Raw genomic sequence first — 17,580 nt, 5'->3', positions numbered from 1 at the left:
CCCTTAAAACTTCTTCTTAATAGGGGGCGCTATTTTCACTTTGGGAAAAAATCGTGCCCAAATTAAACTGCCTCATACTCTGTTCTAGATCATACAATATGCATATTATTATTACTATTGGATAGAAAACACTCTGAAGTTTCTAAAACTGTTTGAATTATATTTGTGAGTAAAACAGAATTCATTTGGCAGCAAACTTCCAGACAGGAAGGGAAAATTCTGAAAATGGGGCTCTGTGTCAGGGGCTGCCTATTCAACTGGCTTATATTTATGGATCTGTATGCACTTCATACGCCTTCCACTAGATGTCAACTGGCAGTAGAATGTTGAATGGGGTGTCTAGCTTGATGTGAGACTGAATGAGAGCTTTTGGAGTGACAGGTCCGCTCTATTGGCAGTATGCAACTGCACACCAGGAAACCCCACATTGTCTTCTGAAATGCGTTCGGTTTACACGACGAAATGCTCCGGCTCTGATTTTATTGGATACATATGAGAAAAACATCATAAAGTAGGATTTTTCAACCGAGTTTGACCAGTTTATTCAACGTTTATTGGGACTTTTGGAATTTTTCGTTCCATGCGCAAAGATTTCTTGGACATGTGCCCTCCACATGGCTAGCCAAAGTTGCTAATTCGACAGAAGAAATGGACATTCTAAAACAAAACAACTATTTATTCTGGAACTAGGACTCCTTGCACAACATTCTGATGGAAGATCAACAAAGGTAAGAGAATATTTATGATGTTATTTCGTATTTTTCTGTTTTATGTTGGCTCCAACAAGGCGGAGAATTGTAGGGCGCTGTCTCACAATATTGCATGCTGTATGTTGTACTAAAGTTATTTTAAAAAATCTAACACAGCGGTTGCATTAAGAACCAGTGTATCTTTCATTTGCAGTACAACATGTATTTTTTAGTAAAGTTTATGATGAGTTCTTTGGTTAGATTAGGTGACTGTCCAAAATATCTCCGGACAATTTGGTGCATTGTGGCTACGTATTCACAATGTAAAACCACGATTTGTAGCTCTAAATATGCACATTTTCGAACAAAACATAAATGTATTGTATAACATGATGTTATAAGACTGTCATCTGATGAAGTTGTTCAAAGTTTAGTGATTCATTTTATCTCTATTTGTGGGTTTTGTGAAAGCTATTTTGGCAGTGAATAAATGGCGTTGTGTGTTTGGCTATTGTGGTGAGCTAATATAAATATATATTGTGTTTTCGCTGTAAAACACTTAAAAAATCGGAAATATTGGCTGGATTCACAAGATGTTTATCTTTCATTTGCTGTACAACATGTATTTTTCATAAATGTTTTATGATGAGTATTTATGTATTTCACGTTGCTCTCTGTAATTATTCTGGCTGTTTTGGTGCTATTCGTGATGGTGGCTGCAATGTAAAACTACGATTTGTAGCTCTAAATATGCACATTTTCGAACAAAACATAAATGTATTGTATAACATGATGTTATAAGACTGTCATCTGATGATGTTTTCAAAGGTTAGTGATTAATTTTATCTCTATTTGTGGGTTTTGTGAAAGCTACCTTTGCGGTGGAAACATGGTGAAAACATGGCGTTGTGTGTTTGGCTATTGTGGTGAGCTAATATAAATATATATTGTGTTTTCGCTGTAAAACATTAAAAAAATTGGAAATGATGGCTGGATTCACAAGATGTTTATCTTTCATTTGCTGTATTGGACTTGTGATTTCATGAAATTATATTATATGATATCCCTGTCGCGTTAGGCTAGGCTATGCTAGTCAGCTTTTTTGATGAAGAGGATCCCGGATCCGGGAGAGAGAAGCGGTAGAGGTTTTAAACATAATGATACTGTAGCGCTGCGGATCTTCGGTTGGCCCGGGATAGCCTATTTCGCAACAAAGCCTCCTTCACTCACGCTGCCAAACATACCCTTGAAAAACGGACTATCCTACCGATCCTCGATGTCATTTACAAAATAGCCTACAACACTCTACTCAGTAAACTGGATGCAGTCTATCACAGTGCCATCCGCTTTGTCACCAAAGCCCCATATACCACCCACCACTGCGACTTGTATGCTCTCATTGGCTGGCCCTCGCTAAATATTTGTTGCCAGACCCACTGGCTCCAGGTCATCTATAAGTCTTCGCGAGGTAAAGCTCCGCCTTATCTCAGCTCACTGGTCACCATAGCAACACCCACCCGTAGCAGGCGCTCCAGCAGGTATATCTCACTGGTCATCCCCAAAGTCAACACCTCCTTTGGCCGGATTTCCTTCCAGTTCTCTGCTGCCAATGACTGGAACGAATTGCAAAAATCGCTGAAGTTGGAGACTTATATCTCCCTCACTAACTTTAAGCATCAGCTATCTGAGCAGCTTACCGATCACTGCAGCTGTACACAGCCCATCTGTAAATAGCCCATCCAACTACCTACCTCATCCCCATATTGTTTTTATTTACTTTTTTGCTCTTTTGCACACCAGTATTTCTACTTGCACATCATCATCTGCACATCTATCACTCCAGTGTTCATTTGCTAAATTGTAATTACTTTGCTACTATGGCCTATTTATTGCCTTTGCTCCTTACTCCATTTGCACACACTGTATATAGACTTTTCTATTGTGTTATTGACTGTACTTTTGTTTATCCCACGTGTAACTCTGTTGTTTTTTGTCACAGTGCTTTGCTTTATCTTGGCCAGGTCGCAGTTGTAAATGAGAACTTGTTCTCAACTGGCCAACCTGATTAAATAAAGGTGAAATAAAAATAATACAAAAATCTGCCTCCTCCCCTTTACCTACACTGAAGTGGATTTAACATGTGACATCAATAAGGGATCATAGCTTTCACCTGGTCAGTCAGGGAAAGATAATGTTTTGTACACTCAGTGTGTTTTTGCTGTTTTAACAACAGTTCTATTGTGTGATATTCCATTTTAGACTTAATACTCAATATTTTGGTCTGACCTGTAATTTAATTTACTGTAGAATCAAAGCTGAGGTTTTTGGCTTGTCACACCATAGATTGTGCAGAGATATATTTGCTGTCACCTACTTACAGCACTATGTGCATTTTAATAAATTCATTATATAATATTCTTAATTTAATCTTCTTCTTTTTTTCAAAAGAGCTATACTTCATGGAGAAATTAACATCCTCCTAGGTGACTTAGAAGACCCTGAGTGTTCAAATCCTGCTGTGCCTGGTGCATCACACAGTGGGAGTGTGAGGAAGGAACTCTCACAGGATAGGTGGAGGGAGTCCAGGCCTGAGATCATAGATTCTCTGCTCGCTGCAGAGCATACTTCTCAGAAGATCTGTCAGTCATGCAATGTGAAAAAGTCTCGACATTGCAGAACAGCCCATCTGCCGAAACAGCTTTACTGCGATGTCTCTACACATGCAAAGTTCCCCCTGCACAACAGAGTCCATGATGGAGGGATTCTACACGCCATTACCTCCAACCACAGCCATATCTCTCCAGTGATGGCAAATTTACACTTCATGAACAGGGTGTGTTTTATATTTTTTTGTGGCTGAATATATTATATCAAAGTTAAAATTGATTTTTGTTTATTGTTGTATAAAAGATTGTCCCTAGATTGTTTCTTACCATTGGACGTACCAGAGGGGATATGTGGTTGCCTGACAAGCACCATCCATGTTGACCTTGGGGAACATATAATCCTCGTAGGAATAAATGGTATGTGCAATATCTACAAGAACCGAACAATGATGTAGCAATGCAATGATGTAGCAATGCAATGATGTAGCAATGCAACAACATTAATTCAGACTGTACATTTTTTTCCTCAAGGTCACTACAATGTCAGTGTCTGTGCTGACCTGCACAACCTGTCTTAGCACCTGGACAGCAAACTTGGCAGATCTGATAAAGAATGGGTACTGGCCTGCCACTGTCAACTGTGACAGGATATACCAGGTAGATATGTTCAGCTCTTTAGAGGAGCTGAAAGTGTCAGCCCCAGGAACGTCCCATCTGGGAGCAGCGAACTGACTTTGGCAGGGTAACAATAAATTATACTCAGCGTTACCAATTTATGACTTCAGGTTAACAATATGTTAAAGTTATGTTACACAAAGCGTTTTAACAAAATGTATTTCCAGTACTACAACTACGTTAAAACTTCAGGTCTCTTGCTACAGTATGTGTTAGCCTCCTGCACCACTGTCCTGCCATGCCCCTTATCTGTACCCCTGTTGCATCCAATATTTCCTGCTCTTTACAACATAAGTATTCATCCTACGTTTGTGTTGGCTTTCACCTGCTTTGCTTAAAGTCACTATGCACTGGCCCTGCTTCAACTCAAATCCAGTCAGCCATAGTGAATTTTAGTACGTTTTGTTTATAGTATTGTTGTAAGTTATTTCATATCTTTCCCATATGTATTTTTCCTTTGACAGAACGGAATGATATGTGGGGACACTTTTCAAAATAGCTTCTTTGAGTGGACGTACTGCCGCTCTGAAATTGACCAGGTCTGTGATATACAGTACTTTGACTGCCCAGCCTGTTCACCCAGCATGCTTGCAGTGTCAGTGGACGGGAAAAATAAGCTGTATCGATTAAAAAAAGGGTATGTAAAACTATTCATAATAGATCAAATAACACCGTACTCTATATAATTTAAACAATCCAAACAAGGTTTGCCTTTTCTTTGTCCAGTGTGAAAGTCTTCAAACGCAGTTGAGCTCATTTTTAGCTTAAATGTTTTGAGTTTGTAATGAAATTAATTATCAACATTGTCAAGTGTCCCACAATCAGTTACTGAGGTTGATTTGATATTTCGTGTCATATATAATGTATTTCATGTATCCTTTTAAGGACTGATGACAAAGGATTCTTTGATGGCGTATTTATCTGCAAGGATGAGGATGCGTCTGACTTTGTGACCTGTGTCCATACAAAGACTAAACATGTACGTTTCCTGTGTATCTTCTAATCTGTGAAATGGGACTGGCCTCGGGCCATCTGACTCTCAAAGACAGACTCTTTATACTATTCCAATAAAAACATATAATTTTGGAGAGATGGTAATCCTCTCTCTTCAAGTCCAGGGTCGTTACACCACTTCCCTCTGTTCAGAAATGCAACACACTTTACAAGTGCTTCTTTTTGACATTCAATCTCCAACTTCTGATCTCCATTGTAGAGAACACAGGGGGTAGCTCAGCATCCTCAACTAGATTTTAGAAACCTAACCACTGTCCTGTTACCACCCCCCCCCCATGTTTTTTTTCAACCTATACTCTTCTACTATTCACCTCTGTTAGTACTTATCTGGAATAAGGAGTTCTATTTTGGCTTTTATAGCAAGAACAGACATGCTAACCATCCAGGCCATGGGGTGGAACAGAAGGAAGTAGAACCTGCACAGAGCATTGTCCCGAAGATACTTGAAGGTGTACTGTGTGGATCAATACATTTATTTTATAAGTGTTATATCTATGCATTTCATTTATTTTAAAACTATTTATTATTCCTTTTCTTTTTGTCATAATTCTCAGACAACAGCAAAAATTCAGGATGAGACCCAGACTCTCAACAAGTTTGAGTGATTTGGGTGTAGACGATGAGACTCTGTACAACTGGACAATACAAATAAAAAAATTATCCTAATTGTAACTTTCCTGGACTGTCATCTTGACATGGTGGAGAGGCTTGCGTACTCCAATGACCCTGAGAGCTAATCCTTAGAGGGTGTATTCCACTGGCAGGTGCAATCAAGCCGGACAGATGGAAGGGTAGGAGGCAGACAAAACATTCCCTGGTCCTCCAGTTTGGGGCTCACTCACCCACCACATAACAAATATTTTGTTGCAGAAACCTTCACAGGCCCTATGTTCCTCCAGGAAGTGAGTGCAACTACTCACCATTGGAGATATGGTGTTAATTTATAGATGTATTGTATTTCAGAGGAAACAGCTGAGAACATGGATGGTCCACAGGTACTAGAGGACAATTGAAGTCCTGTTTCTTAGCATCAAACAAAGGAAACAGAACCTCTATCGTCAGACAGGTTTGTTACATTTCATGAATATTGAATTGCACACACTTAATTTCTCTCATTTCAAAGCCATGCAAATTAACAAATCATTCCATTCTCCTTTTGTTTTGATGTCAGATGGATGCAAGAAAAGACACCCTCTGCGCAGAAAGATATTGGAAGAAAAGGCCAAATTGACAGCTGCCATAGAGGAGTACAACACCCTTGTACCAGATTCACCAATACCATCTGCAGATGAGACCCTTTCCGCAGACCTTCATGCAGGGCCTTGGGAGCTGCATGGCCTTGGGAGCTTTATCTGGCCTTGGGAGCTGCATGGACAAAGTATGTAGTATGTTTGTGCGTCACAATAACTATGTTTCTGTTTTTTTATCTGGGTTTGTTCAGTTGCGCAAACATAGACAGCACTGACATTAAAGTTACAAATCCACATTGCATTCTTATGAATTTACAGCTGACCTACTCACAAAGAAAATAGCCTTTGACCGGGTGATGCTCCTGAGACGGCTGAAGGAGGTGGAGTTAATTGTCCTAAAGGAAGTTAAACAGCACTGGGTAAGCCTGAAGAGGGAATCGGAGAATGTGCAAGACCTTGCTCATATGTGACACTTGACCTAAGCAGGCGAACTTTCATTAATATGTACAATTGATATTGGCACCCTGTAATTGTATTTAAGGAATACTTCATTGTATTTACCCTACACATTACGATTGTTGGTGTTAAGCTGGCAATTGAATCAGTCGGAAGCTGGGAACAGAGGTCTCTTCTCCATGCTTCAGAGGAGAGTCAGCAGCCTCAGAAGACACCAGGACACCAGGACTGATATACAGCAAAGCTATGGGCCAAGACACCTCCCTCCTAGGAAATAACTTCATAGATGACCTCCTGGAAGAGGACCTAGATGACATCTATGACAGCGTCCACTACAGCTCTGGTGATGAGGAATCTATCACAGACTGAAGGTGTTCATTTGGGTGGGCACTGAGTGATGTCACAGATGCCTCCAGAACTGTCATTACGCACACCTGGTCCCTATTCCCATGGATTAGTAATTGTTTAAATGTGCCCTTTGGTTTCCATTGGGCTGTCGATTATTGTTCCATTGTCCATTGGTCGTGTGAGTACCTGTGCTGTGTTTGTTTTGGCTCTCGTGCTGCGTGCTTGTGTTTTCGGGTCTTGCCCCGTGTATGTATTCGAGGTACTCCTTGCGCTTTTGTTTGGGTTCAACCCTGTGTTTTGTAGACGTGTTTGTTTGGTCTTCGTCCCCGTGCCTTTACTCGGCACGCTGTAATTTGGGTACAATAAAATTTTAAAAAACGCATTCCTGCGCCTGTCTCCCGACCCTTTATACCAAAGGGGCAGGAAAAAATGTCATTCCATTCGTTTTGCATATGTGCTTTATCTGCCTTCCTAAGGAAAATTGTTTGAACATACATTTTATAGAAAATAAACTTTTATGTTTCTTTCTTGTTGACAATGTGGCACATATTTGAGAAGGGCGCTCGTCTGTTACTGCTTTTGCCCGGTTACATGACCAGGTCCGATGCACCCCTTTAAATGGCCAATTTGCAGTTGCTACATCCACTTTTGTATTCTTGAAGAATATAATTTATAAATGCCTCATGAACATAGTTCAACTGCTGTACCCCATCAGGGGCCTGTTGCACAAAAGTAGAATTAAGACATCCGGGATAAATGACTCAGCTGAGCTCAATGAAGCCAAAACATGTGCGTCCAGGCTTAATTGGTTGCACAAAGACCAAGCCAGGATGAGCAGACACGGATTCATTAAGCCAGGTGAAACCAATCCTGGATAGGTGCGCGCTCACGGCTCACTCAAATAGACCCCGCCACAGATCACAGATTAACTGATTTACCATGGCAACTAGAGCCGCGTACTTTTACCCGTCGGAAGCACCAATCCTCATGGAGGCATACGAGGAGGTAAAAGATATAATTAAGAAGAAAGGCAACACCGCCACAGTGATAAAGCAAAGAGAAAAAGCGTGGCAAAGTATTGCAGACCGCCTGAATGCGTAAGTAGTGCACAATTACACACTCACCGCTCCGCTGAAACATCACAATTACAATTCAAATATTTAATTCACATCTCCAAAAATGCAGTTGTACTGTAATTATGAAACGGTTAAATTTTTAATTGAAATGCACTGCAGATATGAGTGAAATTGTGTAAAGTAACTCCATCACACTGTATAAAGCTATGATAAATTTTTTGATATTTTTACTGAAAACAAGACAAAAATACCAAGTAATTTTTTGCAGTGTGACTCCATTAAATGTGTGTGTGTGTGTGTGTGTGTGTGTGTGTGTGTGTGTGTAGATTAAACATGAACGGGCCAAAACGGACATGGCAGCAGGTCAAAATCAAATACAAGAACATTCTGCAGAATGGTATGGTCCCTGACTAATATTTAACAAAGCACAAGCATATATTGTACCCAGAAGGTGCCTGCTCACACATTGTCTGTACTGTTTTAGCAGTGAAAAAGAATACCCACAGACAAGGCACGGGTGGTGGGTCACCAAAGGCTGACCTTACCCCAGCAGAGGACATGGCCTTGGAGCTAAATAAAGGCAGGCCCGTCTTAGAGGGGATCCCTGGGGGGAAAGAGACGAGCATAGGTTCCTCCCAAGATGCCACCCGCTTCATTCAAGGTATGTCCTTCCATCTCTACATGGGATACAACCACATTCATATTGAATCAATTTGGACTGTCTGACTTTGGTTTACCTATTGCCTTGCAGTGTCTGGCAGCACTGTGTTCCTGTTAGAGCCACCAGCACAAGCACCAGACGATGCTGATCCAGTGAGTACTCCATCAAAGGCATACTGTAGGCCTGGCATGTCTTGTCTACTAGCTTCAATATGAATCCGATTAAATGTGATAGGGTGAAGGCCCCAGTGCAGCAGCAACAGCACATGATGGAGACGATGATGAGGAGGAGACCATCTCTCTGGATTCTAGAAGGCATGAGGTATCATGTTAAGACTGTGAAAGTACTATTTACTCTACAATGGTGAGGAGTCCTCATCAAAATCAAAAAATCTAATTTCTTTTACAGGACCCAGATGCTATACAGTGGGAAAACCAGCCTGGCAACATAGTGCGTATTAATAAAAGGACACCACATCCTGCCAAATTCCAGCTGCGCTAATTGTATTGTGTTCACAGAGCTCACAAGCTATCAGAAAGTTGTATGGCAACCACCTCCGGCGCCAAATAGAACTGGCAGACATAGACATTCAGTACAAGAAGAAAAAGATGGAAAATCTTGCACTGGAGTCCGAAATAAAAAAGAGGACAATTAGGAAACTGGACCTTGAAATAAAAAAACTTGAGAGGGAGGTGAGATATGCCTTCAATGTACACTGTATGCTAACTGTAACACAAATGTATTAATCATTATTTTTCTTTCCTCCCCCAGCTCCAAGAAGATGACACAGCTCAAAATAAAAATGAGGTATATTCTCGTAAAGTCAAGTGAGCCATGACATATGAGCTCTTATTGTGAGCACACAGGACGGTGGCATCTTTCTAAGTTTTTTTTTATTTTCCCAGCAATCAGTACAACCAAGTCATCGTTATAAGGCATCGCCCTCTTTTGCCCACCCCCCCAGCACCAGGTGTGGCCACTAGCCTATATGAAGGCCCAAAATTGTGTGTTCCTTTCTGCTCTGACAATGGCATGCCCATTCGTGCGAGATGTGGTGGATGAAGAAGCACTTGTGCTGAGGAGAGCCTTCAGGCGAGAAAGGGTCTTCAGGGACCGGTTGGACCCACTGGCCTTCCCTGATGACCATCTATATGAAAGATACAGGTTTTCTGCAGATGGCATCAGGTATCTATGCAGACTACTGGGTCCCAGGATTAAGCACCGCACTGCACGGAGCCATGCACTGAGTGTGGAGCAAATGGTTTGTGTGGCCTTGCGCGTTTTTGCTAGTGGAGCCTTCCTGTACTCAGTGGGGGATGCAGAACAGCTGAACAAGGCCACAATTTGCCGCACAATAAGGAGTGTGTGTCTGGCTATCAAAGCATTAGCAGATGTCTTCATCTCCTTCCCTGGCCACAGAAGACTCTGTGACATCAAAGAGGAGTTCTATAGGATTGCAGGTAAGAGGATCTACAAATTACAGGACAACTGTTAACACATAGTAGGATACTCATTACTTTGTGTGACAGGTTTCCCCAATGTCATTGGTGCAGTGGACTGCACACACATAAGGATAAAAGCCCCCTCAGGTGCCCATGAGGCCGATTTTGTGAATAGGAAATCCTTTCACAGCATTAATGTTCAGGTGAACATAACTTTTTGATATTGTCCATTGACGAACACTCTGCATTGCCAGTGATGTGCATTGATTGGTGTAATATTCCTCATCTTATGATTTCAGATGGTCTGCAATGCTGACTGTGTGATCAGCAATGTTGTGGCAAAATGGCCTGGCTCAGTCCATGACTCCAGAATCTTTCGGGCCTCTGAAATCTATCAGTGCCTATCACAAGGTAAGCCACACAACCCCTATTTATAACCATCATGGCTGTGTCAAGAATATCACTGTGTTTATGAGGTAGTAATGATGAGATTTTGTGTTGACAGGTGAATTCTCTGGTGTGTTGCTGGGAGACAGGGGGTATGGCTGCCAGCCTTTTCTCCTGACACCTTTCACAGACCCCCAGGAAGCACAGCAGGCCTACAACCATGCCCATGCCAGGACCAGGGCCAGAGTTGAAATGACCTTTGGCCTCCTGAAGGCACGCTTTCACTGCCTTCACAAATTAAGGGTCAGCCCTGTTAGGGCATGTGATATTACTGTGGCTTGTGCTGTCCTCCACAATGTGGCCTGCCTGAGGAAGGAGAGGGCCCCCAGAGTGCCACCAGCCATGGACTGGGACAATCCGGCAATCTTCCCTGATGACGACAGTGGTCGGCTGCTGAGGGACCAATATGTGTTGAATTATTTTAGTTAGTATGTGTGCTTTCAATTTTGGTTAAATATGTCCTGCGGTGGCAGAGGAATTTGGGTTTTTTTGGGTTCGTTTTTTGACTAATTTGGCCTCTTATGATGTTTGTGCGGTATACTGTGTGTAATACAAGGCTGCAGGGAGGCTACTGCATCCATTCATTTGTCTGTTCAGTTGATGTGTATGGATTTGTCCTGCATTTATTTTAGTGTGCAGACATGCAGGGTGTGTTATATACAGACCTTTGAATGTGTATGTATCATTTTGTATAATATGCTTGGATTCTGTGCTTTCCATCTTGTAGAGTCACTGTGACTTCAGTTTCGAAAGGAGCTGATGGTTTACCTGCTTTGTTTTGTCCTTATTCAATAAAGGAACATAATGTTACATATTGTGTTTTTATATTCATATGGAATGTGTATTTGTTTATATGACAGAGTACTAGGGCCACACTGAAGAAAAAGGATAAAGTCATAAATTTATGAGGCTGGTTCTTTCTGCAGAAAAGCTACATATTGTTTTTACAGTTTTGATACTTATGACAATGTGATACTTAATATTCTGGCACATCAGCATGTCTTTGTTTATGAAACCATACTGAAGTACAATTTCACAAAATGCCCCACATCTGTCATTTTAACAACTGTCCTCCTTTAAAACAACTGGTTACAATATTATGACTTGTGTTTTTTTCCCCTCTGTGGCCCTAATATTCTATCATTTTATATATAGCCTTATAGTCTATGGGAAACTGTAAATTATCTAATGATAGCAACATCATCTAAAAATCATTTTTTATCCAAAATCATTGAAATTAATGATCACAAACGTTTAAATAATAACAGTGGGTCTAGTTATATGTGATAACAATGTATAGTGAGCAGTGAAATAACTATTGGTTTCCATTTGTGGTGACTGCTGACTGACATTAGGGATGAGATTAAATAGATCCTGGAATTTAGCCTGGTCTGGAGCAGGCTAGCTCCACAGAATAAATCTCCATGGTAATTTATACCATAACATATCCTCCTGCCCCCTATCCATCTTTAGTGCAACCGGATTACGGATCAATTGAGCCAGGATCACCAAGATATCCTGGCTTAATCCCTTATCCTAGTTTTGTGCAACAGGCCCCTGAACCCAAAATGTAAGCTTTTTCTACTCCAATGTTTGTAAACAAAGTAAATGTAAACCTACACTCTATTGCATGTGTCAAACTCATTCCACGGGTGAGCCGAGTGTCTGTGGGTTTTCGCTCCTCCCTTGTACATAATTGATGAATTAAGGTCACTAATTGCTAAGGAATTCCCTCACCTAGTTGACTGGGTCTTAATTGAAAGGAAAAAAACAAAAGCCAGCAGACACTAGGCTCTCCATGGAATGAGATTGACACCACTGGACTATAGCCTTGAAACATGGTTTAAACTATGGTTACATTTCTTCGGCTCCATCCCTCTGCTTTTTACAGAACCATTGGCGGGGAGTACAATTTGTTGTTTCACCTGGTGATTGCCGATTTAAACATTGTTAAACTGTAATGTGTGATTAGTTAAGAATAACCTTTTTTTGGTATTTATTGTCTTCAAGTCATTTGCATCCTGATGGAGCAGTGGTTCAGAGTGCATTGGTCATGGGCTTTTAAGTCAACAATTCCTTGTTATGTATGAGATGTACAAATGCTTAACTAGTACGGAGTACTTTGACCAGTTACTACTTTACTCTCACTCAAGTAATTTTCGAGAGGGATACTTTACTTGTACTTGAGTACAAGAACTGATTCTCCCATCTGCTCAGATGAAACAGGTTAGTTGAAAAATAATGTTGCTGTGAATCTACAGGCACTCACACTTAATCATCAAAAGTATGGACACGGAATGATTGAAGTGATTATTGTAGTATTTTATTATGCTGACCCAATTATGACCCATGACATCTTTTGGGAAGATTAATGCATAGCCATTGTGTGTTAAGCTGCAAACTTGGAGATATTCCTATTGAAATTAGGGGGGATATGGCCGTCGGCATGTGAACGTTCTGTAGTGTTGTCTCATCCTGAACAGACCAGTTGCAAGTGACATACTTTTAATGCTACTATTAGCAACATATGAGCATTTTCTTATTTGTTTGTATTAAAAGTAGATGAAAAAATGACACTTATGCAGGCAGGTCTGACATAGTGGGAGAATTGTGAAAAGGCACGTATATAAACTCAGCAAAAAAACATCCCTTTAACAGGACCCTGTCAAAGTTAATTTGTAAAAATCCAAATAACTTCACAGATCTTCATTGTAAAGGGTTTAAACACTGTTTCCCATGCTTGTTCAATGAACCATAAACCATTAATGAACATGCACCTGTGGAACGGTCGTTAAGACACTAACAGCTTACAGACAGTAGGCAATTAAGGTCACAGTTAGGACACCAAAGAGGCCTTTCTATTGACTCTGAAAAAACCCAAACGAAAGATGCCCATGGTCCCTCCCAAACCCACCGTCGCTGGACCAGACAGGACTGGCAAAAAGTGCTCTTCACTGATGAGTCGCTGTTTTGTCTCACCAGGGGTTATGGTCGGATTCACGTTTATCGTCGAAGGAATGAGCGTTACTGTACTCTGGAGCGGGATTTATTTGGAGGTGGAGGGTTCGTCATGGTCTGGGGCGGTGTGTCACAGTATCATCGGACTGAGCTTGTTGTCATTGCAGGCAATCTCAACGCTGTGCGTTACATGGGAGATATCCTCCTCCCTCATGTGGTACCCTTCCTGCAGGCTCATCCTGACATGACCCTCCAGCATGACAATGCCACCAGCCATACTGCTCTTCTGTGCATGATTTCGTGCAAGACAGGAATGTCAGTGTTCTGCCATGGCCAGCGAAGAGCCCGGATCTCAATCACATTGAGCACGTCTGGGACCTGTTGGATCGGAGGGTGAGGGCTAGGGCCATTCCCCCCAGAAATGTCCGGGAACTTGCAGGTGCCTTGGTAGAAGAGTGGGGTAACATCTCACAGCAAGAACTGGCAAATCTGGTGCAGCCCATGAGGAGGAGATGCATTGCAGTACTTAATGCAGCTGGTGGCCACCAGATACTGACTGTTATTTTTGATTTTGACCCCCCCCCCATTATTCCATTTGTTAGTCACATGTCTGTGGAACTTGTTCAGTTTATGTCTCAGTTGTTGAATCTTGTTATGTTCATACAAATATTTACACATGTTAAGTTTGCTGAAAATAAATGCAGTTGACAGTGAGAAGATGTTTATTTTTTTGATGAGTTTATATGTTTGGCAACCAAGTTGCATGTTGGTTATTGTACACTTACGCATGAATCCCAAAACCCTACGTAAAGAAAGCACTTTAGTTAAAGAGTATAGGCTATAGAGATATTGATTTTGATTGTATGACTGGTACATTGTACGTTTACTGGTTTTACTCAAAGTGATTAGGTTTTTAGTTTGTAAATTTTTTAAAGGTCACCTAATCACCAATGAATCACTCATTAGATCTTCTTCTGTGATGTTGGAGCTGCTGCTTTCACTCCCCCAGTCTCAGCTTTAGCTCCCTGTTCCTCCCAAAGTAAGAGGGATTTTCAGCCCTTTCTGCTGCAGTTTTTAGTGGAACTGAACGGTCATCAAATATTTTCTCAAATAAATACAAATATTTAATGTATAAAGCTCCCAAAATGTAATGTCCACAGTTTATGGCTACATGCTAGGAAAGGCAACAATTAGCCAGGGTGTCATAAAATGTTGATATCTGGTAAATGGGTGTTTCAACAGTGGGTAGCCTATCTGGTATTCAGTTCAAAATGTAATGTCCACAGTTTATGGCTACATGCTAGGAAAGGCAACAATTAGCCAGGGTGTCATAAAATGTTGATATCTGGTAAATGGGTGTTTCAACAGTGGGTAGCCTATCTGGTATTCAGTTGACTCAAGGGTTTTAAATGGCTTATTTTTTCAAATAAAATGTATTGAATTTAATCATAGGCATTCAAAAGTCATTCAAAAGTCTAACCACCCAGAGAGATCGGGATTAGGAAAAGGTCCTGAGACGTTTAGGGGGGTAAATGAGTTATCATCATCCCTTTCATAGGGGGGCGGGGTTGTTGGGGCATCTTTAGGGGTGCTGTATCTCGTTGAAGGTTTTTGTTTTAAAGCTTGAATCTGTTGACGTAGCTTATAGTTGGGTACACCCGAGAGGGGAATGTTGAGGATTGTGTTGATAATTGGATATGGAGAAGGGTGAGCCGGTCAAGGATCGATTCAGACAAGGTGATAAATTGTATGACAAGCGACAGTTTAATTATGAGTAAAGATATCTGGTACAAGCGTATACGGTCTCGTTCCTTTGGCTCATAGAGAACCTCCAGAAAAAAGCTCAGATAACAGAATGTATAGACATTTTATACAACACAGAAAGTAGGTTGAGTCTGGAAGTTCTGGTCCTTTGGTTGGTTCTGGACAGGTTGTTGTCTTCTCAGATTGGTCCTGATGAGCTGGGCGTCATCCTTCTGAGTCTTATAGCAAAAGTTCTTTGTTATCAAATGTTCAGCTAAAACAGGAGATTTTGTGTGTGCGTAGTCAGCCCTCTGTCCTTGAGTATGTGTGTGTGTCTCATTATCTCGTGAAATGCGGACCCAAGCACTCTTTTGATCAAGGCCTTTCCTTATCAGTGTTTATGAAAGGTCTGTGCCTGCCATCTGTCTTTGGGTGTGTGAGAAACCCTGCTTAGAAAGAAGTTAGTTATAACAATGTAATAGCAATATGCTTGTGTTATTTTAAATGGTATTTATTACAATTGCCAGGGCCTTAAGAAACTGACGCCACCCGGGAGGTCTTCTGTCATCAGCCACCTTGTGGGCAGCCGTGGTACTTTTAAGCAAGTCAAGCATATGTGAACCCCTGACAACAGAGCCCTGAAGGATAAACTCTCCTTTGTCATTCCAAGTAGCGGTCCCCTTTGAGTCTTTTATCTTGTTCATAATGTATCTAAAATGTTTCCTGTTACGTGCCGGAACATGTGTCAACATGTCCTGCATAACTTTATCTTCAACAGGCATTTCATCTTCAACCGGTAAGATCGCAGGTACAGGCATTACAGGGGCTTGGCTCTCGCTAGGCTCGTCATCTTTTAAAGGGTCCGGTAGGGAAAATGTTAAATGGTTGGTCTATCTCTCCCATTGTTTTACCAAGGCCAAATACCTTTGCAATAGGTTTGTGTATTTTTGGATCTTATCATAGGGGTTCAATCCTTTTCGGTTCAAAATATCCTTCATGGTCGTATCCAAATCATTTCCCGCTGTTTGTCTGATATTTTCAGGACCCTGCATTTGTTTTTTAAGTCTATCCAACTCTTGTTGTGGCACCAAATACATTTTATTGGCCATCACACTCGGTGTTCACCCCCCACGTCTGGCAGCAATAAGGCTGGTGATGAAGGGCACGACTACACTTAGTAAAGGTAGAAGAAAAACCCCAGACTGTTGTATGCTATGTCTTTTCTTTTGAAGACTGGCCCTTTTATTGGCAAAGAGTTTGATCGCGGTCTTTTGTCTCTTTAATTTTTTCAATTGGGTCAGGGTGAGTGGAATGCGTCCTTTAAGATGATTCAAAGCAATCTCACATAGGGATAATATAAGATCTGAAGAACAGCGACCCAAGATGGACTTCCGTTCTTTAGCTGTAGACCCAACTAGGCTTCTCAAGAGGGGCAGGTTTCCTTTTAAACGCAGAGACATAGCGGTTACTTTTTAGGAATGTACGCAGCAGGCCACTCCCATGGGAACAGACCGGTTCGTAGCCTCAGGTGTTCTGGAGTATTTGCTTTTAAATCCACGATTAAATAAGAAAATGGCGCTTTGGTAGCGTCCTCATAGCTCTCCATAAAGTAGTATTTCCTTCCCTGGGACATCTGCTGAGCTAGAGGGCTAATTTGCAGTTTGTCTCTAGGAATTTTGAACAAAACCATGTAATTGTCGTTCAAGCTAATGGTACGGCTATTTTTACCTTGGTGAAACACATTCTGCACCAAGTAAAGCACTGACAGGTTTCTATGATGAGTATATTAGGTAAAAGCTTGTGCAATTTCAGGATGTTCGCTACCTGCAAATAGCATATCGTCCAAAACCAGCAGATTGTTTTTATGAGGAGGGAGAAGTTCATCATCAGACAGAGATTCAGATATTCCTTCAACAAACTGGATTTTTATTGTCTTCAATAATTAATCATACAGAGGTTGATAACATGAATTACACCACACAATATTATCAGGCTTTTGAGATAACACATGTTCAGAATTCTCTAAAATACTTTTTACAAAACAAGTTTTACCACTATTTGATGGGCCTGCGATTAAGGACGAAAATGGCAGTTGCAACCGGGGGTCAAAACCAGCTACAGCAGTCATTATATCTTAAGCTTTAAGACACACTGGGGGGGCTTGTAGCATAAGTCAGTAGCCAAAGGGCAATGTGGTCCCGTCAGGCAATAGCAGTCTCTTGTCATAGACTACCCTGAATCTTTTAGTAAGTGGGGCGTTCCTTAGATGGAAGCC

The 17,580-nt window shown here is 41.2% G+C and overlaps 1 protein-coding gene across 1 annotated transcript in view; it reads left to right on the top strand.

The window, feature by feature from the left end:
• Positions 1-11,414, top strand: part of LOC139557801 (myb/SANT-like DNA-binding domain-containing protein 4) — a 128,784-nt gene extending 117,370 nt beyond the window's left edge. Inside the window, exons 2-12 of the mRNA XM_071372998.1 lie at positions 7,694-8,075; positions 8,381-8,451; positions 8,539-8,715; positions 8,806-8,867; positions 8,950-9,036; positions 9,124-9,165; positions 9,234-9,407; positions 9,487-9,522; positions 9,621-10,175; positions 10,457-10,568; positions 10,663-11,414. Coding sequence (XP_071229099.1) covers positions 7,918-8,075; positions 8,381-8,451; positions 8,539-8,715; positions 8,806-8,867; positions 8,950-9,036; positions 9,124-9,165; positions 9,234-9,407; positions 9,487-9,522; positions 9,621-9,698 — 885 coding nt within the window. The 5' untranslated portion in view covers positions 7,694-7,917 and the 3' untranslated portion in view covers positions 9,699-10,175; positions 10,457-10,568; positions 10,663-11,414. The remainder of the gene's footprint in view (positions 1-7,693; positions 8,076-8,380; positions 8,452-8,538; positions 8,716-8,805; positions 8,868-8,949; positions 9,037-9,123; positions 9,166-9,233; positions 9,408-9,486; positions 9,523-9,620; positions 10,176-10,456; positions 10,569-10,662) is intronic.
• Positions 11,415-17,580: the final 6,166 nt, after the last annotated feature.

This window comes from Salvelinus alpinus, chromosome 28 (assembly GCF_045679555.1).
Source record: "Salvelinus alpinus chromosome 28, SLU_Salpinus.1, whole genome shotgun sequence".
Classification (NCBI taxonomy): Eukaryota; Metazoa; Chordata; class Actinopteri; order Salmoniformes; family Salmonidae; genus Salvelinus; species Salvelinus alpinus.
Note: the sequence above shows the minus strand (reverse complement) of the source record. Positions and strands in the feature narration are given on the sequence as shown.